The sequence below is a fragment of the Dermacentor silvarum genome, chromosome 9, assembly GCF_013339745.2.
Source record: "Dermacentor silvarum isolate Dsil-2018 chromosome 9, BIME_Dsil_1.4, whole genome shotgun sequence".
NCBI lineage: Eukaryota > Metazoa > Arthropoda > Arachnida > Ixodida > Ixodidae > Dermacentor > Dermacentor silvarum.
In genome coordinates this window covers 67,040,247-67,068,076 of record NC_051162.1, presented here as the reverse complement: position 1 = coordinate 67,068,076, position 27,830 = coordinate 67,040,247, and the positions used below count along the sequence as shown (strand labels likewise).

The 27,830-nt window shown below is 49.3% G+C and overlaps 1 protein-coding gene across 1 annotated transcript in view; it reads left to right on the top strand.

Moving 5' to 3' along the window:
• The window catches only part of LOC119463644 (metalloproteinase), an 85,700-nt gene extending 61,853 nt beyond the window's left edge, over nt 1-23,847 (top strand). The window contains exons 10-13 of the mRNA XM_049655300.1: nt 2,872-2,980; nt 18,332-18,502; nt 19,025-19,175; nt 23,821-23,847. Of these exons, the coding sequence (XP_049511257.1) occupies nt 2,872-2,980; nt 18,332-18,502; nt 19,025-19,175; nt 23,821-23,847 (458 nt within the window). The remainder of the gene's footprint in view (nt 1-2,871; nt 2,981-18,331; nt 18,503-19,024; nt 19,176-23,820) is intronic.
• The last annotated feature ends 3,983 nt before the right edge of the window (nt 23,848-27,830 follow it).

Here is a 27,830-nt window from a genome sequence, read left to right as displayed (position 1 = left end):
GTGGGATATAAACGATGGGGTGGGGAACGCTCGGGAGTATCAAAGTCTCTCTGGTAGGCTATAGCAGGTAAGAGACAAGCTTTACCCACCAAGCAAATAGTATTAATTATAAAATGAAAAAAACAAACATAAAACTTATGTACCCAGTACATGACGATAAGTTAGCCGATCTGTGATAATTGATGAATTAGAACAAAGTAAGTGGCATGCCAAACTCTAACATTTAAGAGGTTGAGCACGCGCTAAAAGGCTCGGTTGGCGAATTCAGCTAGGCAGACTTTGCATGGGGAGAATCGCATTCGCATTTGTGGATGCGAATACGTTCCACTGAATTCATAGTCACCGCCATCGTCATCATCAGGCTATTTTTTATGTCTTAGGACGAAGGCCTCTCCCTGAGATCTCCAATTACTCCTGTACTGAGCTAGCTGATTCCAATTTCCACCTGCAAATGTCTTAATTTCATCGCCCCACCTAGTTTTCTGTCGTCCTCAACTGAACTTCCCTTCTCTTGGCACCAATTCTGTAACTATAATGGTCCACCGGTTATCTGCCCAGGGCCTGCCCAGCTCCATTTCTTTCTCTTAATGTCAACTAGTATATCCGCTATGCCCGTTTACTCTCTGATCCACACCTCTCTCTTCCTGTCTCTTTACGTTACGCCTAACATTTTTCTTTCCGTCACTCATTGTGCGGTCTTTAACTTGTTCTCGAGCTTGTTTGTTGACCTCCAAGTTTCTGCCTCATATGTTAGCACCGGTAGAATGCAATGATTATGCAATTTACGCACTGTCAAGTTTCTATTTATGCCTTACCCACGGCGATGAGATCCCGATAAAGAAGCACTTATATTTGTAAATATTTGAAGAATGAACATAATGTTTTTGTTAGTATGTAATTTTGCTAAGAAGGATCTTTTTAGGCCGACCACTCTGTAGCTTTTTTTTTAGCTCCATGATGTCCTTGATCTACTCATCGTCAAAATTGGAGAAGTGCTGCAAATATCAAGTAATTCTGTGCGCGCAGCTAATTTGCTTTTTGTCATGCTTAGTATTCGTGAAGCTGAGTTTTGCGTGTAAATTTCAGAAAACAATGCCGTAAATCATTATTACACGACTTTGCATATACAATGCCTCTCTATAGCGTAGCGTGAAAATGAATGCAGGTGTACTTTAAGAAGAACGCTGGGCCTGTGTGTATGCTAGATCCTTTTGCTTGTTATCAAACCAAATATGACGTTCTTTTACCAATATTTCGGCAAAAGATACTTCTCGGTAAAAAACGTTTTACAGATCGTTGCAGGTATAGAGAGTAAATAATGATCACATTGGTATTTTATCTACCGGTTCCTTTCTTGCCGCCAGAAAAAATAAAATGCTGTGGTGTAGACATTGAATAAGTAGCGAACAATGTGTCAATAAATTTAGATAAATTAAGAACAGTTTAGTTGTTTTATGAAGATATTTAGGAATAGGTACCTTTTATGCATGATTTTATTACCAGTTGTAAAGTGGGAGAAAACTGACAACAAAAACGAAGGATGTAGTATACTGCACTGCCTGACGAGATAAGTATGAAATAAAAAAAAAATGGACAACCCTCACTCGCGAACTAGAGGGGGGCCCAATTTCATCCAAAGTCAGGAAAATCAAACAAAATGTAACCTAGCTAATAATACAACAGGAATGTAATGGGAGAAATGACTGTCATCACAAGAGAGGCGACCGTTATGTTGAATGTTTCAACCACCGAAGCAAGCACTGAATGTTACACTGTAGTTGTGCCTGCATCCTTCGTAAAATATTGCATGTTCATCTGTATGAATTTTTATTTTTGTACGGCTTGGGTCTGGAAAAGCAAAACAAAGCTCCAACATTTTGCCTGCCGAAATCACATGTCAGGCACTTTAATGAAAAAAAAAACACCCGAAACAACAAACAATGGTATCTAAGATGTTAATGTGGCCATCAGAAGGCTACACGGGCCTACATAAAGTGTAATTTGACCATTAAAAGCAAGGCTTTCTAGTTTTAAATAATTCCAAGCTATAGCATGCAATTAAAGACCTGAATCGTGTTTTCCTCCTGCGAAGGCCCGTCGTACATTGTGAATTACGCCGTCGTAACGTTGGAAATAGTAAAGCGTAATTTACAAAATTTTCACGACGCCGTAATAGTGCGAAAAGGTCATTGGGTACCATAAATGAATAAAATATGGCTGACAGATTTTTCTTGGTGAATAATGGGTTAAGCTGCATTCAGGTTATCCCTTTTGTCTCAAATATGTTATGACACCCTTGTTAACAATTTTTGTGCTCTTTTTATGTAATAAATTGCGACACGCTCACAATTTATAAAATACATACGAATATAAAGTGCATTGTGTGTATCGAGACAGAAGGAAGGGATAGCTGAAGGACCATTAAAGTGGTACTGAAAATTCAATTTGCAGTATGGTTCAAGTAGTTAGATTTACAAAAGCATACCGCACATTCGCTTTGTTTTCTTAGCACACTGGGCACTGTGCAACAAGTGTGCTGTATACTATAGCCCATTTATTCGTGCTGGCTCGTCCTGGTGTGTCCAGTGTTAAGCGCTTTCATTTGCTGACAGTGTATACAAGATGAGAGGAAATGATGTATGCACGATACACTAGCAATATACGCGTGGAAAAAAAGAGACACGTTTCGACTGACAAAGGCGCACAAGAAACAATAACACAGGAAACAGTGGTTTAATTTGCCCAATGCTGCAGAGATAACGAGGTTGGTAAACCACCTTTAACGGAAAGAGCTCGTTTGTCTTGCCGGTGTTGATTCCGTATTTGTTGAAGAAGGATGATGAAAATTGCTCCTATTTCTGTTACTTGTAGGATATGCTTTCGTTGGATCCGCCTGCACTGCCAGCCGCGAGCAACTTGGTGAAGACACTGCTTACACTTACCGAGGAATTCGAATTACAGCACACGAAATTGGGCACACGTAAGCTGCCAGCTTTTTGTTACACGTCATTGAGAATAATTGTGGTGACAGATTGACAGCCTAAACTTGCAAATCTTCGGTATTTATAGTCGGTGCTTTTTTATTACCAATATATTTTTATCAGCGGCTGACAATATTTGGAAATCAATTCCATTTAACACAGCGACGGTTTTGTCAGATAGAGCTTTCCTGTTAAAGCTGTTTCAATTGAATGATGGTATGTTGTACTTGTGTGATTCGTGTGCATGTGTCCCAATTGAGACGATTCCTCTTTAACGAAAGATGAAAAAAATAGTCATTTCTATATCTATGACGATGAGATAACGCCTAATTATACTTGTTCGGTGAATGGCGCACCTATTATTTAGTCGAGGCGAAGGAAGTCAAAGTGTTACGTATAAAGAGCTGTATGTACAGTCGGCGTCACTCTTGTCTAGAGCGCGGGAAGGGCTGTTGCCGGGGCGCTCTGGAGCCAGCCAGCGACGTCTAATGGTAATTGCTGGGCCCTAACGTGCCCAGTACCTGCAGTTAGACGACGGATCAAGCAGCGAGCGTTAGACGTCGCTGGTTGCCTCTGGAGCACCCCGGCGCCCCCCTTTCCTGCGCTCTACACAAGGGTGACGCCGACTGTACACGAACAACGTCGCAGATAACTTAAAGATCAAGGCCACTTGCAGTATATCACTCAAGATTTTCCTATACGAGACATAAAAGGGAAGAAACAAAATAATTGTTGGGCTAGTGTGTCTCGCATTGCTGACCGTAGCCCCTCTGACCGCCCACCTTCTTAGGGCGGCCTCATGGCACTTTGACCCTCACTCCATCCGCCTTGACTGGTCTTCTAGCCAGTCATGCCGCTGCCTGCGTATCTCCCTGCCGCGCCGTTACCACCTTCGGGGCACCTCAGCTCTCACGCAGTACCGCGCAATTCTACAGCATTATCGCACCTCGCGCCGCCTTTGCCCAGATCCTGCACGGGGTCTCTCTAAAGCGGATGAGAGACTTCTGAGACGCTTGCAGACTAACACCTTCTTGTGTCCTGCGGCCACCCAGCATTTCATGCCGGGTGTACGCGGCTACTGCGCACATTGTGGGGTCCTGGCGGACACCTATCACACCATGGCAGTATGCCCCTCCATACCCCTTCCTTTTTCATCCCCCTACCCACAAGTGAGGCTTGGGTGGAGTTCCTGCTTGGCTGCTCTACCCTGGACGCTTAACGCTCTTTGGTGGCCCTCGCCCGAGCGGCGATTATTTCCAGTGGACTTGCGGAATAGGGAGTCACTCAAATGCTTCTCTAGTGCAACTCTCAGTACTTTTCGGATTAAATGTTTTTCCACTCCCACCATCACGCTTCACATAGATCCTAATATGCGCGTTGGATCTGCATAATGTTTCTTTAGGAACGCAGGCTCTTAATGAATCCCTTGTAGAGGGCTCGTTGTCTGTGCCCCTAACGTCATTGTGAATCGAATGGATTTTGATTTGATTTGGTTGAAATGGGCGTACAAGGGACAGCGTTGATCGACACCGGGGTACATCTTACCGTTAAAAGGTAGTTAATTCAATTGTAGAACTATTTTGCTGGAATCTTTCATGACAGCGCGAAAAGACGGTACGGGATTGGACAGTACGAGCGCCAGCTAAGAACTCTCACTATATATATATATATATATATATATATATATATATATATATATTGTGAGCATTATATTATCCCTTCATCTTCTTCATCTGTATATACTCATCATCATGGCCAGCGCCATTCGCTTCAGCGCGCGGCCTGCATAATAAACCGTCGAGGTTGAACAGCTATCTCGCAAGTGGTGGAGAGTGCTCTCGATCCCTTGGTCCTCTACGACTTCGCGTTTCCCTGGAGCTTCGTTCCGGTCGCCGCTTGCCCCGCCTTTCCGCCACCATGCCCCAAGAAGATCCACCAGGAGCCCCCAGCGTCACCGTCTCTGCCCCACCAGCCGTTCCTTCATGGACCGTCAGCGCGCGGCAGCGCGATCCCACCATGTTCGCTGGCCTTCCTAGTGAGGACGTTGACGACTGGCTGGACAATTATGACCGAGTGAGTGAGTCTAACCGGTGGGATGATTCTCACAAGCTTCGGAGCGTCGCATTCTACCTCACTGACGTTGCCAGGACTTGGTTTCTTAACCATGAGCGCTCCTTCCCTGACTGGGCGGCTTTCAGACACCAGCTTCGGCAAATTTTCGGCGCCCCCAACGTCCGCTCTGAGGTAGCCAAGAAAAAGCTTGATGCACGCATGCAACTTCCCGGGGAAACATACACCTCTTATATCGAGGACGTCCTCGCCCTTTGTCGCCGGGTTGACGCAGCCATGACTGAATCAGATCGTGTTCGTCATATCCTCAAGGGCATTGCCCACGTCGCGTTCAACGCACTGGCCATCAAGAATCCAAATACCGTTAACGATGTTATCGCCACTTGCCAGCATCTGGACGCCCTGCAGGCCATCCGTTTACAACCTGTCGCCTGTGACACGCCTCCTTCCTCCGATACGGACCTGCGTGTCCTGATTCGGACTCTCATACGCGAGGAGCTCCAAGTGTACGGCCTGCGCAGTCCTCCCGCTCTTCAGCCGCAACCTTCGGTTCCTGGCCTGCGCGACATCGTCAAAGAGGAGCTGTCCTCCATGACCTGCACTGTGGGCTGTGTCCCTCCTTCGCCGGCGCCCTCGTATGCTCAGGTTGCGGCTATGCCACCAGCGTTCGTTCAGACAACGCCTCCTGCTCCTGCTACTCCCAACCATCTGGCGACTCTGGCACCTCGTGGGGAAGGCGAGCGGCACCGTCAAGGGCGCCGCCGCTCGCCTTCCCCTCTCCGACGCTCGACATCACCTCTGCTACCGGCCTCCCGCACTCCTGACTACCGATCGGAAAACTAGATGGTGCAGTTTTTGGAGGGAAAGCTGCATGGCCCGCACAGACTACAATTCCTCCAGTGTGCCCGGCCAATACTTTATTAGTGTGTGTAGAAGGTGTACCCGTTCCTGCATTGATTGATACGGGCGCAGCTATTTCTGTTATTCACGCTGACTTGTGCTCTCGTCTACGCAAGGTTACTACACCTTACAGTGGAGCTATTCTACATGGCGCAAATAATGTTGTGATTCGGCCATCGGCGCAATGCACAGTTCGAGTTTCGATTGACGGGATTCGCCACCATATTCAGTTCGCAGTGTTGACTTCCTGTGCTCACATGCTTATACTAGGGTGGGACTTTCTCTCTTCCGCGTCCGCTTTTATTTCGTGCCGTCAACGCCTCGTTAACTTGACCGAGACCGACAATTCCGACGACGTGCCCGACCCGCGCCTTCGCTTACGAACTGCTGACGATTGTATGGTGCCTCCTGGCCGCGAACAACTTCTTGTAGTTAACTCTGACATCGCCGATGGTGACGTTTTAGTTGTACCATCAGCTCGTTGCCTATCCAAAGGGATTGCTCTGGCACCTAGCCTTGTTCGCTTCACCAACGGTACGGCCACTTTGGCTGTACTCAACACAACCCCTGAGCCAGTACTTCTTCCTAAAGGCGCTGTTGTCATTTGCGTCTTGGACACTCAGCCTGTCTGTGTACTTACCTCGACTACTGCTGTTTCACGGGCACCTACCGCTATAGAGCCAGCCCCTGCTTCTGTTCTCGCTAGTGCAATCAGCACTGATCTAACGCCACAGCAGACGGAAGAGTTACTGGCGTTGTTATCCAAGCATAAAGACTCCTTCGACGTGCACTCTCCTCTTCTGGGACAGACTTCTGCAACGGCTCATCGCATACACACGGATGGAACTTCCATCGTGCGCCGGCGGCCATATCGTGTTTCTTCCGCCGAACGCCAGATCATCGATAACCAGGTTGCCGACATGCTGAAACGAAGCATCATCCGCCCTTCCTCAAGCCCTTGGTCGTCACCTGTCGTTTTGGTGCGTAAGAAAGACGGCTCTGTGCGATTTTGCGTAGACTACCGTGCCTTGAACAAAATCACCCGCAAATATGTATATCCACTTCCCCGAATCGATGATGCGTTAGATTCATTACAAGGCGCGGAGTATTTCACCAGCCTTGATCTACGCTCCGGATACTGGCAGATCCCCATGCACGAAGAAGGCAAGAAAAAAACTGCCTTTGCCACTCCCGATGGACTTTACGAATTTAACGTAATGCCTTTCGGCCTGTGTAATGCTCCCGCCACATTTGAGCGGATGATTGACACCATACTACGGGGCCTAAAGTGGAAGACTTGCTTATGCTACCTTGACGACATCGTCATATTTTCGTCGACCTTCCATCAGCACTTGCAGCGCCTCGACGAAGTCTTGACATGCCTCTCTGCTGCTGGCCTTCAGCTGAATACAAAAAAGTGCCACTTCGCCAGCAAAACCATTAAAGTACTCGGACAGCTTGTCAGCAAGGAGGGCATTCGACCTGACCCCGATAAGATTACCGCTGTCCTGCGCTTCCCCAGGCCTCAACGCGCCAAAGACTTGCGTAGCTTCCTTGGCCTAGCCTCGTATTTCCGGTGCTTCATACGTAACTTTGCCACCATTGCGGCGCCGCTCCATCAACTACTTCCTTCTGGAGCTCCCTATGTATGGTCGGACGAGTGCCAAACTGCTTTTGACGCCCTCAGGCGTGCCCTCACGTCCGAACCTGTGCTTTGTCATTTTGACAACACCGCACCCACTCTTCTACATACTGACGCCAGCGGCCATGGTATCGGCGCTGTTCTTCTGCAACGTCAGCAAACTTCCGAAGAACGTGTGGTCGCATACGCAAGTCGCACGCTAACACCTGCAGAGAAAAATTATACGATTACCGAGCAAGAGTGTCTTGCCGTTGTTTGGTCCGTCCAAAAATTCCGGCCTTATCTGCACGGCCGCCACTTTACGGTCGTTACTGATCACCACGCCTTGTGCTGGTTGGCGACGGTAAAAAATTTAACGGGCCGTCTCGGCCGTTGGATACTTCGTTTACAAGAATACGACTTCGACGTCACCTACAAGTCTGGAAAGAAACACCAGGATGCCGATGCTCTCTCTCGTTGTCCCCTACCACCGTCTTCAAACACTGCCTGCTTACCACCTTCCGTGAGCAACCCGCCGGACGTCTCTCCTGCATTTCCTTCACTCGCAGCTCTCGACCGGCTCCCACCTAGCCATTCTCATACGTTTGCAACTTGCCAACGTAGTGACCCCTACTGCCACTCCGTTATGGAACGTATTCGGGGATCCTCTCGCACACCTAACGCTCGACTCCGTCGGCAGTTGAAGAACCACAAGATTCAAAATTCGGTGCTATACCGGTACGTGTTTCATCCCGAAGGACACCGTTGGGTCCCTGTAGTTCCCCGATCACTTCGGACCCAGATACTGGAGACCTTTCATGACGATCCCACTGCCGGTCACTTTGGTTTTCATAAAACCTATGAGCGAATTCGCAGCCGCTTCTCTTGGCCTGGACTTGCAACAAGCGTAGCAAAATACGTGGCTTCCTGTTCGATCTGCCAACGCCGCAAACGACTGACCTCACCTTCGGCTGGACTGCTACAACCTGTCCCGTGTCCTGAAGCTCCTTTCGCAGTAGTTGGTATCGACTTGTATGGTCCACTACCCTTATCGGCTGGCGGTAAACGATGGATTGTCACAGCTGTAGACCACTAGACACGGTACGCTGAAACAGCCGCACTACCTTCCGGTTCCGCAGCGGAGGTTGCATCCTTTTTCTTGGAAACCATCTTTTTACGACACGGAGCCCCACGTATTCTTTTGAGTGACCGCGGCAGGACCTTTCTGTCTAAACTTCTCGACGATGTTCTCCGTGCGTCCAATACCATCCATAAAACGACTTCCAGCTACCACCCTCAAACTAATGGCCTCACAGAGCGCTTTCATCGTACGCTGTCCGACACGATTTCAATGTACATCAACCCTGATCACACCAATTGGGATGTTATTCTCCCATTCGTCACCTTCGCTTACAACACGGCCGTCCAACGCACAACGGGGTACTCGCCCTTTTTCCTTGTGTATGGTCGTCAACCAATCACTGTCCTCGACGTCTCTTTCTTTGACGTCCCCGTGCCATCGTACACATCAACGTGTGAGCAATTTGTTTCGCGAATTACCCAGTGTCGCCAACACGCCCGCCTCAACACCGACGCCAGTCAACAAGACCGCAAAACTCGCTATGATGCATCCCACCGTGTCGTTTCCTTCCAGCCTGGAGACGAAGTGTTGCTGTGGACTCCAGTTCGCGTTCCTGGTTTATGCGAGAAATTTCAGTCCCGTTTTGTCGGGCCTTACACAGTTCAGGAACAGACTTCGCCAGTTAACTATCGTGTCGCGCCCGTTGTTACGCCTTCGGACGGCCGCTGCCGTACCACAGAGATTGTGCATGTTTCACGTTTAAAGCCTTTCATGCGGCGTTCGCCGCCATAGCCAGCGGCCAGGTTGGCCGCTTCCATGCGCGGGGGTAATTGTGTGAGCATTATATTACCCCTTCATCTTCTTCATCTGTATATACTCATCATCATGGCCAGCGCCATTCGCTTCAGCGCGCGGCCTGCATAATAAACCGTCGAGGTTGAACAGCTATCTCGCAATATATATATATATATATATATATATATATATATATATATTGTAAAGATGAAGAGATGCACTTGGGCTCGGGCGCTCGCACACCGGGCGCTAGAGGGCGAACGAGCAAAAGACGAGGACGAAGCAGCATATCGAACAGCCGGCCCAGGAAAGGGTGCTGTGTCTGTGTCTGTTCCTTTACAATGGCGCAGTCGACGAAAGCCCAGTCTTAAGGCACTCCAGCTTTCAGCACCGTGCTGCGGACGCCTTGCGTTCTCCGGCATCTCGCCGTCAAGGGTCCTTCTGGCGAGGGAACACAGTCAACGCTTCCCTTGTCATGGATTCCGCACTACCTGGGACTACCTGGATCTCCGAGCCCCCAAGGCATGCCGCTCACGCTGCCTTGGACATGGATCCTCGCCGTCGTGGGTGCCTTCTGCGACCAGGGAACGCCGTCCACGCTTCCCCTGCTCTGGATCACTGCCCCATGACATCAGCGCAATCTCAGCCAGCAAGGGATGCCATCCACGCTTCCTCGGTTATGGAGCCGGCCACCCTACCACCGTCGAAAGCACCCACCGCACCATCCGAGGACGGCGTCCAACCCTCCTCGGTGGCTCTAGGACATGACTCTACCAGTGATCTCGTCCAAGCCATCGCCAAGCTGAATCATCAGCTCGCACTTTTGACGAACACCTTCGCATCCGTCGGTGGTTGCGCCGTTGCACATCACATTGAGACAGTGCTTCGGCCCCATCGTCTTGGACCTGTCCCGCCTGGGAACGCCGTACACACTTGCCTTGGCGAGAATATCATCATGAGAACTACTTCGACTTCTCAGCCACCAAGGTATGCCGTTGATGCGTCCTTGGTGGTAGAACCGGCTGCCACGACTACCACAGCGATCGCACTGTCCGCGGACACCGGCCCTGGTTCCTCGGGCAGCTGGACAAATCGCCTTGCGGAGATGATACGCTGCGACTTCCAGCAGCCGGATTTTGTACATATACCTCCGTTTTGCGGCTTTCAAGATGACGTCATCCTTTGGGTTCGCGCTATCAATGCCATGGGTGACCGTCATGCTTGGCCAGACCAAAAAAAGACGGCTGGTTGCGGCAAACCGACTTTGCGGTGCTGCCAAGGCTTGGTACAAGTACGACGGCATCAAGCAGGGGTCCTGGCTTGAATGGAGTGCAGCTCTTATATCTGCTTTCGGCCCACTTCCTTATGCCTGCGCGTCCCCTACATCCCCGAGCATCAGCTGCGGGTCGTCGTGGTCGAAGAGCGTGGCCCAGAACCAACGGTTAAGCAACAGCGACAGCGAGTCGATCCCTCAGCCGCCACCGCATCAGTCACAGGCCTCCGGTTCGAGCATCTCCACGTTGGCGTCCTCCGCTTTCCATAGCGTACCCGGCAGCAAGGCCTCCAAGACTACAAATGAAGCTGCATCCGCAGCGGCGACGGAAGCAGAGGCATGCAGCGACGACGCGGGCAATCTGCAGTACGGCGACCCTTGGGACACGGACTCAGCCGCCGTGGCTCTCAGTTGCTGAGGGCCGAGGATAACCGCAACAAAAGCCCCACTCTGGCACAGGCCACCCCTGCCGCAAAGGGGGCGCCATCCACCAACGAGATGGCCCGCCAGCCCATCTACGAGACGGCGTTAGACTTTCGTCTCAATCGGCGAGAACCCGACCAGGGCCTGGAACGATTGGCCTAGAGTCCTGCAATCATCCTGCCTGGGCGGCATCAGCAGCCGCGTGCAGGCCCGCTCTACCCGGTGCCGTCGTCATGCTAGTCTTCGGGAGTGTCAGTTACACCAGTTCACAAGGGGGGCATCACAAGACAGCCTTCACTACAGGATTCCTGTTGTCCGAATCCACCACCACACCAGGGGAGCAGTTGCAGCACTTCGGTATCTTCTAGTATTGAGCAGCAACCAGCCCCAACACCTTGTGGTTTCAGGAGCAGTGGCGGTGGCAATCCTTCAGTTCCGATTCCTGCTATCAGATATCCCGATTTGGCGTTCAGGCAAGCGTCAGCGGCTATTGACCAGAGCCATCCATTACCACGGTCGCCTATTTCCGAGAACGCCCTGCTGCACCTGTCGGCGCTGTCGTTGTTAAGCATAGCATCTATGCAGGTGTCGAGGTGCTCCCTTCAGGGTCAGTGCGGCGCCCAAGACACAGTGGCCACCGCAACAAAGCACCGCTTCAGAATGGCTCCTACTGTGCCCTCCAGTCATTCAGAGCATCACCATCCTTGGGCAGCCTCTCCAACGCTTCCTGTGATAGTCCTCGGAAACCTGAGGAGAGGCGCAGAAGACTTGCAGCAGTCGCACCACTCGCAGTGATCAACGAAGCACCCTTTGAGGGAATCTCCTCGACTTCAGCTGAGACGGACAGCGCTGAGCGGCGGGATGGTCGTCGGCGAGACCTGGGACCAGCGCGCAACAGTCAGTGCAGCCCGCCAGAGAAGCTGGTTGCGCGCTGGACGGCTCACAGATGAGAACTTCAATGCTTGGACGGGTTGCGTGATTCCAGGTGCGCCGGAACCTTGTAACCCGTCCAAGCATTGATGTCATCTGTGACGACTTCCTTTCAATATATATATTGAAATGAGGTTTATTGGAACAGGCATAGATCGGATATACTGACACGGAACGGGCGGCTAAAACAGTTACGTTGGGCAGCGCTCTGAACCGTGACTTCGGCGTTGTCTTTCGCGGAGCGATCACGATGCTGCAGCTGCTGTATGGTGTTCGTCTTCTTCATCACAATCACCCCCTGGAGAAAAAGCAGCCATCCTGGCGGCTCAAACAGTAGTGACCACGAGCGGCTCACGGTAGTGCTTAAGGCGATTGCCGTGAACAATGTGACGTCCACGACGACGGAGGTCAAAGGGGGTGTCAGTGGTTCGATGAGGTAATTCATCGTAGACGTGCGCTGGACAATACGATACGGTCCATCGAAGCGGGGAAGAAGTTTTGAAGAGAGGCGAGGAGCATTCTCAGGTACTGACAGCCAGACGAGGTCGCCGGGACAAATTGCACACAGTGAGAGTCATGGAGCCTTTTCTGGTGCTGTTGCTCAGGGGTGGTGAAGTGGCGTGCTAACTTGCGACACTCTTCGGCATGACGTGCTGCAGTCGAAAGGGGCACATACTCAGAAGCATCGGGCTAGTAGGGTAGCAGGGTGTCCAAGGTGTGGGATGGGTGACGGCCGTAGAGCAAGAAGTAGGGAGAAAAGCCAGTGGTAGTCGGGGTTGCAGTGTTGTAGGCGAATGTAACAAACGGTAGGATAAGGTAGCAATTGGTGTGGTCACATGCGACGTACATGGCCAGCATGTCACCCAGGGTCCGGTTGAAACGTTCAATAAGTCCATTGGTCTGGGGGTGGTAGGCGGTGGTTGTCCTATGAATAACATGGCACTGAGCCAGAAGAGCTTCGACAACCTCTGACAAAAAGACGCTCCCTCTGTCGCTGAGAAGTTCACCAGGTGGGCTGTGACGGAGGATTAAACGGCAGAGCAGGAACGAGGCGACGTCGCGTGCCGTGGCGGCAGGTAGTGGCGCAGTTTCAGCATATCGCGTAAGATGGTCGACGGCGACGATAATCCAGCGGGTACTGGCGGGTGTCATAGGAAGCGGACCACAGAGATCAATTCCCACTCGATCAAATGGTCGGGCAGGAGAGGGAAGGGGCTGCAAAGCTCCAGCTGAACGGCAAGGCGCAGATTTCCGACGTTGGCAGTCTGTACATGAGCGAACGAATTTGCGGACGTATGTAAACATTCCTCGCCAGTAGTAGCGCTCACGAAGTCGTTCTTATGTTTTGAAGACTCCAGCGTGGACGCACTGCGGGTCAAGGTGAAAGTACGCGCAGATAGTGGACCGCAGGTTGCGCGGTATGACGAGTAGCCATTTGCGGCCATTAGATGCGTACTTGCGTCGATGCTGAAGGCCGTCGCGAATGGTGAAATGAACAGTTTGGCGGCGGAGTGCGCTAGAGGCTGGCAGCGTGCGCATGTCGGAAAGTAGGTCGAGGAGGGCCGCTATCCAGTGCTCGTGGCGCTGTTCTGAAGCAATTCTGTCGATGGTGAGAGGCGAGTCGAAGGTCGGCAGGCAGAGGACACCGTGACGGAGCATCAGCATCCTAGTGCTTGCGGCCATTCGATATTGATGTCGAACTCTTGAAGTCGAAGAGCACATCGGGCAAGGCGGCCACATGGGTCTTTCAAATTTGATAGCCAACAAAGGGCGTGATGATCTGTGACGACGTCAGACGGGCGGCTGTACAAGTAAGGACGGAACTTGCTAAGGGCCCATACGATGTCTAAGCATTCTTTTTCAGTTACAGTATAGTTGGTCTCCGCTTTGGTGAGGGTACGGCTGGCATACGCAACAACGTATTCAGGATGCCCGGGTTTTCGTTGTGCTAGGACGGCGCCGAGACCTATTCCGCTGGCGTCTGTGTGTACCTCCGTCGGAGCTGCAGGATCGAAGTGACGCAGAATAGGAGGCGAAGCGAAAAGACGTCGTAAAGTAGTGAACGCCTCGTCGCAGGCTGGAGACTATGATGAAAGGTCGCTGGAGCTACCCAGAAGCTGTGTCAGAGGTCGTATTATAGACGCGAAGTTGTGGATAAAACGTCGGAAGTACGAACATAATCCGACGAAACTGCGAAGTTCTTTGATATTTGTCGGTCTGGGAAAGTCTGTAACGGCACGCAATTTCGCGGCATCAGTTTGGACGCTGTGCTTAGACACGACGTGTCCAAGAATGGTGAACTGTCGAGCGGCAAAGTTGCATTTCTTGAGAATAAGTAGGAGGCCAGTGTTGGCAAGGCATGTCAGAACGCACCTGAGGCGGTGAAGATGTGTCGTAAAATCGGGAGCGAAGACGATGATATCGTCGAGGTAACACAGGCACGTTTGCCATTTCAAGCCACGCAAAACAGTGTCCATCATTCGCTCGAACGTTACAGGGGCATTACAGAGGCCGAAAGGCATCACGTTGAACTCAAAGTCCAACAGGGGTAACAAATGCAGTTTTGGGCTTGTTAGCGGCGGCCATGGGACCTGCCAATACCCTGAGCGCAAGTCGAGTGAAGAGAATTCAGAGCCCTGTAAACAGTCAAGGGCATCATCTATTCTCGGTAGAGGGTACACGTCTTTGCGAGTGATCTTATTTAGGCGGCGAAAGTCAACACAGAAGCGGATAGAGTCATCCTTCTTCTTAACAAGAACGACCGGCGACGCCCACGGACTGTGAGAGGGCTGAACAATGTGGCGGCGAAGCATGTCGTCGACATTCTCACTAATCACACGGCGCTCTGTAGGAGACACATGGTATGGTCGTTGCCAAAGTGGTGAATGGGAGCCCGTGTTGATGTGCTGCGTAACAGTTGACGTGTGTCCAAGGGAAGGCTGAATAGTGTCGAAAGAAGAACGAAAATGGTACAGGACGGCGATAAGCTCTGAATGCTGCTCTGGTGTAAGGCCGTCCGCGTCGGATGGGCTAAAGATGTCGGTGCGAAACTTTTCGGTAGGAGAAAGAGTGCAGATGTCAGTAAGGTCATCACGAGAATGAGCAACTGGCACGTCAACGATGTGCAGGGACTGAATGGCTTGGACATGGCCGAGACACTGGCCAAGGAGCAATGTGAGCGGAGCGGGCAAAAGGTTGCTTACGAAAATATGGCTGAAACCAGCTGAGAAATCGAGGGTCGCGCAGGGAAGCAGTACAGTATTTTTTGCGATGAATGTCTCAGGAGGGGCGAGCAAAACAGTGGCGTCAGAGATGCTTCCACAGGACACAGGTAAAACAACAGCGGCGTGCGGAGAATTGTGGGTCTCCTCAGCGACGACTCATTTAGGGTGATGTTCGGGAGAATCGTCTGAATGGAGATCGCACAAAGGAGAAAGTTCGACTTCTGTCCGCTCGCAGTCGATGATGGCTTTGTGTCGTGAAAGGAAATCCCATCCAAGAATGACGTCGTGACAGCAGGATGGCAGCACAACAAACTCAATAATGGATATAATATCCTCAATTACAACTCGGGCCCTACAAGCTGCTAACGGCTGAACATGCTGTGCTGTTGCGGTACGGTGGGCTACGCCAACAACTGGCGTCGTCACTTTCGGATGGAGCGGCAGAGTCTTCCATTTAAAACACAAACGGCGGCACCAGTGTCCACAAGGACAAGAGTTGAGACTCCCTGGACAGAAACAGCAATTACGTTTGACGGAGAAATGGAAAGACTTGGACGCTGTGACGGCGACGCAGTTCTTGCCTCATGAACTGCGGCGTTTAGTTTTCCTCTTCTGAAGGCATGAGACGACGACGCATTGTGGAGAGAGAGCGCCGACGTGGTGACGGAGAGCTTTGGTCGAAGGAAGCATGACGATCAGGAGCGCTTGGATGTGATCCTGGAGTGTAGCGGAGCAGGGGCTAGTCGTCATAGCGAGTCGTTCGTTCATAGCCATATGAGACGGCCAACGGCATGTGGCGGCGACAGTAGCGAGCGATATGTCCGGGGCGACCACAGGCAAAGCAAATTGATTTGTCGTCAGGAGTACGCCAAGGGTTTGCGGCCATGGGGCCAGCGCAAGGGGCACGGGGTGGAGTCTGCGCGTGCAGTGGTTGACGCCGTGTGAAAGCAGGGTGCGTTCGAGGCCGTGGGACGATGTTGGCGTACGTGAGAGGAGCAGCTACACGATGCGGCTGATGCGAAACTACCACAGCGTCGACAATTTCTGCTTCGATCGCGTGCCGAATAGCGGATGATAGGTAAGGTGCTGGACGCAGCTGGGGCTGCTGCTGAGTAAACTGTACCAGTGAGAGCTGCCGAGCTACTTCCTCGTGTATGAACGCCTGGAGCTGCGGCAGCACTGTTGACTGGCCCGAGTTGACGGCCAGACCTGCGAGGCTGTCGTCGTTGGTAACCAGGCGACGAGTCAAGGCCCGCTGTATCCGGAGTTCGTTGTAGCTCTGACACAGTTTGATGAGTTCCGCTACGCTGGTCTGTTTTTTTTCAAGCTGCATCTCAAAGACGCCATCGTCAATGCCTTTCATGCTGTGCTTGATTCTTTCAGATTCGGGCATCGACGCATTGACGCGCTTCGAGAGGTCGAGAACGGCCTCAATATAGCTAGTGAACGACTCGCCCGGCTGCTGAGCGAGCTGGCGCAACTGCGCACGGCGGGGCGTCCGAACACATCTATGAAGGCGGCCTTGAATGCAGACCAGGTGGAAAAATCCGCCTCGCGGTTTTTAAACCACAGATGAGACACATTTGAAAGGTAGAAGACGACATTGTTCAATTTAGTGGTGTCATCCCATCGGTTGTGGACGCTTACCCTATCGTAAGTCGATAGCCAGTCCTCCATATCACTGTCGTCGGTGCCGCTGAAGGCCACCGGATCCCTCAGGTAAGGCACCCCGGAGCAGATGACGGGTGGAGGGGGCGTGGACGGTGGGGCCGTAGACGGCGGGGCCGTAGACGGCGGGGCCGTAAAGGGCGCGGCCGTAGATAGCAGGACCGTGGACGGTGGGGCGTGGTTGCGTTTTAGGGCATAACGGGACGAAGCGTACGGGTGCGGACGTTCCAGGGTGGAAGCTTGGCAGGTCCTACCCCGCACCTCCACCATTTGAAATGAGGTTTATTGGAACAGGCGTAGATATAGATCCTTCGGATACACTGGCGCGGAACGGGCGGCTAAAACAGTTACGTCGGGCAGCGCTCCGAACCGTAACTGCGGTGTCGTCTTTCGCGGAGCGATCACGATGTTGCTGCTGTATGGTGTACGTCTTCCTCAACATATATATATATATATATATATATTTCACATGTTCACTACATGTAAAAGCTGTCTAATTCGCTGAAGTGGAAGAGCAAACAGTCATGTAAAAAAGCTAGCTAGTTAGATGCAATCCTTCAATCCTAGTTAGAAGCAAATCCTTCTCGCGCCTGGTCAAACGACCGAAATATATAATACTTAGGCGATGGAACGCTAACGCACGCGAGGCGTCTCCTGTGAATTGCGTACTCGCAGAACCGTATGCAAAACTGTATGCATGAGTTTTCATTGTAGATTTATGATATTATCAGATGAAGGAGATTCTTTCCCTCGTATGACAATTCCTCGACTTTGCAGATTTCTGCAGAACTACTACGCCATCAGTAAATCGCATGTAAATTCAATTTTCCTGCTGTATCTGCCTCGACATAACAACATTATATCAGACAGTGGAGGAGATGAACCTGAAGATAGTGTGGTTTTACGTGCCAAAGCCACAATAAGATTATGGGGAACGCTTTAGTGGGGGACTCCCGATAAATTTTGATGACCTGGAGTTCTTTGATGTGGACCCAGTGCATGGTACACAGTGGTTTTTGCATTTCGCCCCCAGCAAAACGGGGCCGACTCGGCTGAGATTTGATCCCGCGCCGTCGGGCTTAGCCGCGCAACGCCAAAGACATATGCCACCACGGAAGGCGGCAATGCACCTCTTCACTATACAAAAGGCATGTGTTTTATGGTAATTATTTTAACAAGAATATTAGGAAGGTGTTCCAACTAGTTCTTTTTTACATTGTACGGAAGAGGCCGTAACGTTTTTTGCAGGTAGTGTTCTCGAGTTATCAATGGTAGTATTTCTTTGTATATTCTGTTTTTGTAATGTACAAAATTCACTATCAAGTTGTTTTCTGCGCCCGATAATCATGTCTTTTCGGTTTTCAGGTTGGGGTGTTCGCACGATGGTACGGCGATTGATGGTCACGTGAAGGGATTTAGAGCGGACTCTACGAATTGCCCATGGGATGACGGCTACCTGATGAGCTATGTCGAACAGGACATCAGGAGCATGCGATTCTCATCTTGTTGCAATTACGACATATCTCGACTGTCATGGTATGATCACTACATCCCAATCTTTAATGCATTCAATTCATGTCTATCTTAAAAAAATCGGAAATCTAACATTCACCTTGCAACTTCTGACCTCTACACCGTGCTTGATTTCTGTAGCCTCTGCTGTACACAATGTACATATCTCAATAGAGTACACAATAGATACGAATACCTCTATTGTAAATAATTTGAAACGTTCTTAGCCCAGTTAAGCAACCGTGCTTGCTATGATCAGGACATGCTGTACAGTCGAATACACGGGGAACAGAAAGTTGCATGTACTGCCCTTCTCGCAGTCTGGAATCATCCAGATTTAGTCTAGCCATCAGAGCCAAAAACAAATGTGGACCAAAAGATGGTTCTCGAAGCTTCGCGTCCCGAAAAGAAACGTAGATGTTGAATGTGAGACCATATCTAAAGAATAAATTGCTCGCGCAAGATACAGCATCTTTAGACCAGTGCAGCTTTGTCTCAGGCTGTATGAGAAGACATTGTCTAACACGTCAAATTTACCGTTTTCAGGATGTATGAAACAAGTTGCTTGCGAACGAACTCTTCAGTAATAATTTCTAAGAAGTGGAAAACTGTTTTTAAATTACCTGGAGAATATTTAAATAAAGATAAACAGTGCCAACTTACTTATCCGACTCTGCGACGAACGTATTTCATCAAGGTGTGTTCTCATTTATAATATTCTTTCCACCACTGTTAGCGTACATCAACCAGATCCTGAAGAGCCAAATGAATTACCCAGGGTCACTATTTTAAGAGTTATCTTAACTTGCATCTCAACTCGTACCATTTATTTCATTTATCTTCATTCTAAAAACAAATATTTTATGTTATATGCTATGTGCAGTGGATCAGTTGTGTATCTTTTATGTACCTTGCCATGCGAAAAAATAAGGGGGCAGGGACCTCTGTCAAGCCGTACTCTCGGATTTTATTCCCGCCTCCTCCTCTCTCAAAAGAAAATAAATCTTGATTTAATTTGATCAAATTTCAAGATTACAGTTAAAAAAACACTTTAGTTCCCATTTTGCGAGAAAACCAAAATTAGCAGAGACCTCTAAGCAACGTAATTAGGAAGCTCCGTGTCTAAACTGTTTTCGAAGAACAAAAAGACGCTGAGGATGGACGGAGAGTTTTAATTTTGTACCAGTATATCGTATAATTTGCATGATCGCGCTTTTTACGGTTCGCATTTTCACGGTAGCTTTGATGTAGGAGTGCTTCCCAAATGATGTTGAAGAAAGATGAAGTGAAGGCGATTCATCACCAGCATGCTAAGAAGGATGCAATTGACTAGGAAAATGTGTGCTGATGTCAGTTTTTCTAAACGAACGAAAAACAGTTTTAGAGCACAGCTCTTAGGCACCTGTTCCTACGGCGAGCGTCGTCGGAGTCAGCGGCGTAACCGAGAGAACAAGCACAGCGAAAGGTGAAAGAGCGAACGCAGAGCAAGAGATAAAAGACGCGATCCGTGAACGGCGGAGACCAATGAGAGCGGCCCCTTCAGTGACGTCCTCGCCGGAAACTGGCGTTATGCGAACCCGCCCGACCGCTCGATGCGTACTCGTATCTGGCCTCAGCCGCACTGCTCGTTTCGTGCTATCGTCTGCTCGCATCATCTCTCGCTCGCGCTTGTTTGGTTAGTTTGGTTTGGTCTCGTCGTGCTTGTTTCGATTGTCATGGTTTGCAGTTGTTTTTTGCAATGATGAGTCTAAACCGAGACGTCCTGACGGAACGTTTTTTTGAAGACAGTGCGCCATATCCGATTCTGTACGACAAGACGGACGCTGAAAACAAGGACGTGGTGGCGACACCCAGCACCTCATTCTCCTTGACTTTGGAACACGGCGGCGCCACAGCAGAAGAGAGCACACCAACATAATAATCACCAGTGTGAACGACGTCGTCATCTTTATAAGGCACATGACTCGCGCTAAGAAGGAAGGACGAAGAACGCAAACACAGCGGCGACCTTTCAGCAGAGGAAGGAAAAAGCACGCGACATCTCGTATCTACAAAAAGGAGGCGAGATTTTCATGCTGTCACGTGACTGCCGCAGCGGTTCGCCGCCGGGTGGTGGGGCCACTCTGCCGAAGCTGCGTTTTAACGCCGGCGGCGCGCCGAGCACGTTTTACCGCTAGGGTGTATAGATATTTCTGTGGTGAAGATCGGTCCGAGATAGTGCCAGACTTACGCGCGTCGTCCTTTCATGGATAACACCATCGGTAGGGTATGCGGCGAGCGCATCGAAATAAAGCTAAGCATGAGCGGAGGTCTGTCTACGGCGGCTGCTCTGAATCGCCCCCATGCGTCATACGCGCATTGCATCTCACAATCTCCCGATTAGCGAGTCGGTCGCGCCATGCCGCACGAGACAGATTGTCGGCGCCAGCCAATATATCGCGAACTTTATAGAGCGTATACAGATGCGCTCAAATTTCGCATTAGGGAGTATCGTGATCGCCGGTGAATTTTAGATGCGAAGCATCTTGTGGCGGGGGCTTTGGCCGTCCCTCCCGCGGCGTCCCACACCCCCACAGCGCATGCGCGGCTTCTCTCCCTCGCTCTCCTCTCCTACGCTCCCCCACTTTCTTTCCTCTAGGAATCCTCTACGGAGCGGCGCCCGCGTCTCACACCCCCACAGCGCATGCGCGTCCCCTCCCCCTCTCTCTCCTCTCCTACGCTCACCCTTTCTCTCCTCTAGGAATCCGGAGCGTCGCGCACGACAGGTGGTGCGACCGCTGCATACTGCGCTGGGGGCGCCACGGTAGTTCCGCGGTATGAAAATGACACCTCATTCACTATCCTGTGCAGCGCCGCGATGAGCGCTCGGGCCGCTGCCGCGAAACCATCTCCCGCTCAAGCTAACCATCTCCCCGCTGCTTCGCATCCACATATGCTTCCCCTTAGCGCCAGATAGAGTAATTTTTTGATCACAAATGCTTTTCCGAGTCATGAAATGTGCACCTGTTACCACGGGTTTCGCAAAGACTGTCTTACTGAAGACGCACTGTTAACAATATGAGAGCTAATGCCAAAAATATTGGCGATAGCAACCATGCATGCGGTACGAGGTGGTATTCAAGCATTTCGAGACTGACTCTGTCTTGAAATGCTCCACGATAAGAATTATGCTACCTGCCACAGGCGATTTTAAAGCTTCCGTAAAGCTTAATCTAATATATATATATATATATATATATATATATATATATATATATATATATATATATATAGGGTGTCCCAGCTATCACGCAGCACGATTTAAAAGAAGAGGAACGGCGGTACGCGACGCCAGCCTAGTGCGTATTGTTTCCAGTACAGTGGAGTAGCCACCAGTAACTTTTTCGTTAATTAATTGGAAATAATTCTCTAACTCGAGAAGTGCTGTCCTAATTATGAAAGTGTCAATGAGAAAGTTGTAGGGCAACATGCAAAACTCCCTGTACAGCTTTCTGTTGCTCAATAAGTGCTAAATAAGTGCGCTTTTCCGAGTGTGAACGAAGCCCTCGAATGCACGCGCAATTGCCGCACGACTGGCCGCTCGAGGCGCTTTGCCTGTATTCACGGGCTTCTTTCATGCTCGCAAAAACACTTTTATGTAACACGTATTGAGCAACGGAAAGCTCTACCGGGAGTTTTTCATGTTTCTCTACAACTTTCTCATTGACTTTTTGATAATTAGGACAGTACTTCTTGAGTTAGATAAAGATTTACATCTAATTAATGAAATCTTAGTAACGAAAAAAAAATACTGGCGGCTACTCCACTGTACTGGAAACAATACGCACTAGGTTCCCTTACAAAAAAAGTTGCAGTATTGCTGCAGAAATCTTACAGACTCTGAGTCACCCGGGATGCAGAATACGTGCAGACAGGTGACAGATTTTTGTCACTTCCTGTCACCTCCCAGTGGGCAATTGGTACACCCTTTCTGCAGAAAGTCTGCAGAGCCTGTTTAGCCGCAGGATGCAGAATGTCTGCAGAAAGTCTGTCGAGAGTGTGGTCACAGGATGCAGAAAATGAGCAGACATTTGTCAGAACCTCTGTAGCCCACCTATCGGGAACTGGCATGCATGCACGCATGCAATGAAATAACAGACGCAATAGTATTTTTTGCACTCTTTATTCGTCTCTAATTTCTTCATGGCTGCCAGGTTCGAACCAAAAATATATCATCCAAGGAATGAAGTAGTGAGTAAGGTAAGCAATGCTTAAAAAGGCTCTAGTTTAGCTTTATCGTTTGTTGTGCTGTGACACACAAAGTTAGTGGAGTTAAAACACACAAGTAAAGCACAAACTGTCAGCCTAGTTTAATGAATAAGGATTTATACTCATAGCCGCTAGTTTCAGTTGGATGTTACATGCACACTGGCAGAGAAAAGATATTAACAATGAATCAGAACCGACCAGGTGACCCACTCGAATTATATAGAGGTGATATGTTAGAAATTGTGTTAGGTGATGAGATAGACACACAGATGGCCCACTCACGCAGGCTGTAGCAGCAGCAGCAACCATGCAAAATGCTTCTCCTACCTTACTCATCACTTTGCGCGCTTGCTTCTGAGGAGGATTTTCATACTTTCAAAAAACGGTGTGTAACCGCACCTCGTGCAGTGCGCAGCTAAGTTGACTGGGGCATTTACTAGGCTGAAAGTATATCTGTGCTCCCCCGAGACACTGATTCAAGCACCAGCACATTTATCCTACGTAAGCATGGTTGCATGTGAGCGGTATCTTATAAACAACTGCCTCTTCACATATGAAAAATTGGGGACATGTTGCGTGCGAAGCGGGAGTCATTTACAAAGTACCGCTCAAATGCGACTGCGCTTACGTTGTGCACTGGTGCTAGAATCTGAAGCTCTGGGATCACAGATATGCTCACAGCCTAGTAAATGCACAGGCAACTTGGCTGTGCACTGCACGAGATGCGGTTGCACACCATCTTTTCACAGTGCGGAAATCCTCGTCAGGAGCAAGCGCAAAGTGACGAGAGATATGGGAATCATTTTGCACAGTTGTGGCTGGTGCTGAAGCCTGCGTGAGCGAGCCGTCTGTGGCTCTACCTCATCGTCACTCAATTTCCAACATATTATCGGCTCGATATGATTCAAGTGGGTCGCCTTGTAAGTTCTGATTCATTTTGATTATCTTATCTACGCCTTTTTAGCACATATAACCCGCAGCCAGCTGATATTGGCTTCGGGTATAGGTTCTTCCTTCTTGTTCACCAAACTCAGTTGACAGTTCGCGCTTCACTTGTCATGTGTTTTTGTCTCCACTACCTTTGTGTGTCACAGTGCATGCTCCAGCACAACGAACGATGAAGTAGTGAGTCAGAATATCTACTCGCCACTTGATTCCTTGGAAGAGGAGTCGCTCTTGGACCCCATTTTCTGCAGCATGAAGCCTATGCCCTCTTCAATTTGAGGTCTGCGCACTTGAACTTGCTGCATGTATACTCTGTAAAAGAAGGAGAGTGAATTTTAGAGACATAATTTAGGGACATATCTTGGGAAGTACAACCCTGAAACAATATCAGGAACAATGTCTTGCCGTATATTGGCAAAATACAATGTTTACGCAGCTTGAACAATTTCCTGAATTTTGGTAAGTCAACAATGATGACGCGGAATAGAGATGAATTGGAATCCAGAGTGCTGTATTACGGAATGTTGAATTCCGGGCTTCGAACACTTTTAAACCACCTTTTGTGGCTTTTTGTTCTGAGGTTCCTTTCTCTGTAGTATTATAGGAATGAATACCCACCGCACCACCAAAAAAAAAAAAAAAATGTGATACACAATTTTGACTACTTAGGGAAATATGATTAAGAACACAGAATCTGTGCAGGCACGGATGTTAGAATTCTACAAAAAATTGTAACAATAAAGGTAACTAAAGCCCTCCTGCTTTTGTCGGGCAATTCAGGAAAGTTGCCAGGTATGAATTATACCAACAAAACCTAGAGCTCGTGTAAGTGGCAGTGACCGTTTTGTACACACCTTGTCGCAGCATGCAGATCAGATGCTTTTCCGTGTTGTCAGGTTGCAGAAGTTGCAGGTTCGTATGGGGTGTAGAGATGCCTCTGGCTCACCAAAATCGTGACTTTCCTAAACAATAAAAAAAAATCAGTTTACTGTAATCTCTGTTTTAACTCCAAACTTGCGATTTAACAAGATCATGTTATATTATGAAAAGTCTCGTACAACCAGCTCCAGGAAGCTGCATCTGGCTATACAAATGTGCGATTATTAAATCACAGGCGGTTATTTAACATCGAAATGGCACTGCAGCAAACATGAATCTACTATCCAAAGCTTCACTCGAACGCAGATCTCTAGTAAGTGAAATGTGAATTGTACTATGAAGAAAATTCTTTAGCACATGAAAAGCGTTCGAAAACCTAATTTCTTCCTGCGGCGCAACAAAGCACTGTCCCAAAGGACGATGCGCGGAAAACCAAACGAACAGACCCCCCCCCCCCCCCCCTTTTCAGGAGAGTGAACAAAAAAAAAAAAGTTATTTCGTTTAAAAAGAAACATTGCTGTCGAAATCTCGGCATCTTAGTAAAATCAGAAACCTTTACAAATACACGAGAACACACAGGACATCCAACACAAGAAATGCAGGCTGTCTGACGACATTCTATAAATAGAACAATTAGTATATAAGCTAAAATTTGGCAATGCGTCAGACACAGCAATCGGGTGCCATCTCACGCAGTCGTTAGCCGTCAAGACAACACATCGACGTACTTCTAGAAATACGTATACGATATTTCTCGCTGAGAAATTACGGACCCAAACGGTAACTTTTCCTGCTTGAATTTTTGTGCCAATTCAGATCGAATAATCCGCGGCGCTAGGATACTTCATAGAAGAAATCAAATAATCGATAAAGCTTCAGCGAACATCAACACGTTTCAGGGCAATTTTCATGAAACTGTATGCAATATCTGCACTGCCACAAAACAACGAAGATTCGGAAAGAACATCTATCATCTCTGTCGCTTTACTAGTCATCTTGCGATCTATACAACAATGTACACTTCACAGACTACAAGAATTCGCGCAAGCGCCGGACTTACCTGTTAGGCGTACTCGGCAACCACTCCTTCGTGTCACAGGTTCCGTGGCATCGTACAGGTACCGCGGCAAGAACCGTCGGTGCACGGCCCATCCAGCGTAAGCACTGTAGAATTGTAGATGAACTAATAGCACGTGATAGCACGACTTTCAACAAGTTCTTCCGTGCGCTGTGATCCGATGCGAGCGCAGCGAGAGTACCTGAGGCTTTTTACGAGCCAGGAACAAAGAAAGTGCGAACGGGCCTAACTACGATAATCATCGGCGTAGCACACGAAAGATACTCCACGCTACATTACGCGGTCCCAGGCGTTTTGGATCATTAATACACAGAAAAAGCACCACACTTTCTGTCGGCACGGCGTACACACCAATAAATACACATCGGCCGGCGTGAATCCAGCGCGCACGCACATGTACCGACATGCCGACAGCTGAAGACGGGAAAATAGTAGCACCTGTATATTTTGCCGGCACTCCCGCGCTCACGGTGGCGCCATCTGTTGGCCGGCACCAGAAGCGACCATGTTTACGGTGATCGCATGGCGTTGTGTGGCACCCTGTATATATGTATGCGCACATCCATGCTGTGAATCGACCCATAGTACCACTGCTGTATTTAATGCAGGTTATGTAGCCATTACCTCATTTCAATTACTATTAATTGCCTTAGGTTACTGCCATTGTCAGACTGTGCTTATAGGAATCAATGGCAAAGTTTTCGTAATGTAAAAATGGCAAAAGTAACCGTTTTTTTTTAATGATGAAAGCTTTCATGGTTCAGAATATATATATTCGTATACGTATACACACACACGCGCGCACTGGGCGTGCACGTATATTACACAGACAAGTCCGCAGGCTGTCTACACGGAGTCTGCAGAAAATCTGCAGACTAGGTATACAGGAAGGACGAGTCCACAGGGAGGTGACTGGGGTGACTGGTTGGTGACTCGCGGGTGACTGAAAGGTCAAACCCATTTTTGTAAGGGTTTGCGTCGCGTACCACCTTTCCTCTTTTTTTAAATCGTGCTGCGTGATAGCTGGGACACCCTGTATATATATATATATATATATATATATATATATATATATATATATATATATGCGTGCGTGCGTGTGTGTGTGTGTGTGTGCATGTGTGTGTTTGTTTTTGTAAAACAAGGAACAAGTTTATATCATTCGCTTAAAATATGGCAATCAGCTTGCAATAAGCAAGCTGATTGTAGAGGTTAATATGCCGCTTTATTGAAGGCGCTCATACACGTGGCACAATAATGTGATAATGCGAGCCAGCCCCCCTTTTTTCTTGTCGCTCAACAACGTGCGACCGCCCGCCGCGAACATCCGCCGAGCATTGCTCTTGATGCTAGGGGCCGAGCGCCAAGCTAATAATAGAAACTTTATTGGAATGGAAAAGATATTAAGGATGGGTGTTCGGAGCCTCTCAGTCCAGGGCCCCACTGGCCTCTGCCGCCGGCCTGACCAGGCTAATTAAGGACTTTTGTCTTGCCAGGTCGGAGCGGGTGAGCTGTGCCTCCCACTGCTCCATTGTGTTACTGGTATTTGGTGTATGAGGGTGCTTAGCGCACTCCCAGGTTACATGTATTAGGGTAGGTATGCCAACGCACCAAGCACAGTTGGCCCTATAACGAGTGGGATACATGGCGTTTAGCAATTTTAAATGGGGGAATACCCCAGTCTGTCTTTTACGCCAATCGGCGGCCTCTTCCCCGCTAAGTTGTGGGTGAGGTGGCGGGTATTTTCTGCGGACTCCGCCCTGATGAGCAAGGATATCTTTGGCATTTAAATTGGTGGAATTTTGTGAGGGATAGTGCGAGTGGTTGGGGTTAGAAGAGGACGCCGTCGCTCGGTTAGTAAACCATCGAGCTAACGCGTTAGCCTTTTCGTTCCCCTGTACCCCCGCGTGGCCCGGACACCAGAGTAGGCGATGACGGTGATTGAAGGATTTGGGGATTATCGCGAGGCTAGCCGCAGTCACGTGTCCCTTAAGAAGCACGCGACATGTCTCCTGCGAGCCCGTGAAAACGACCGAGTCCCTTTGCGAACGCTCCGCGTGAGCGAGTGCGATCGCCACTGCTAATATTTCGGCCGAGGTGGGGGATCCCGCGGTGGCCGATGCGGTTATTTGCTGTGGCAGATCACGTTCACGACTACCAGTGCGTACCTCCTTTGACAGCGCGGCCCGGTCGCCTCTGCAG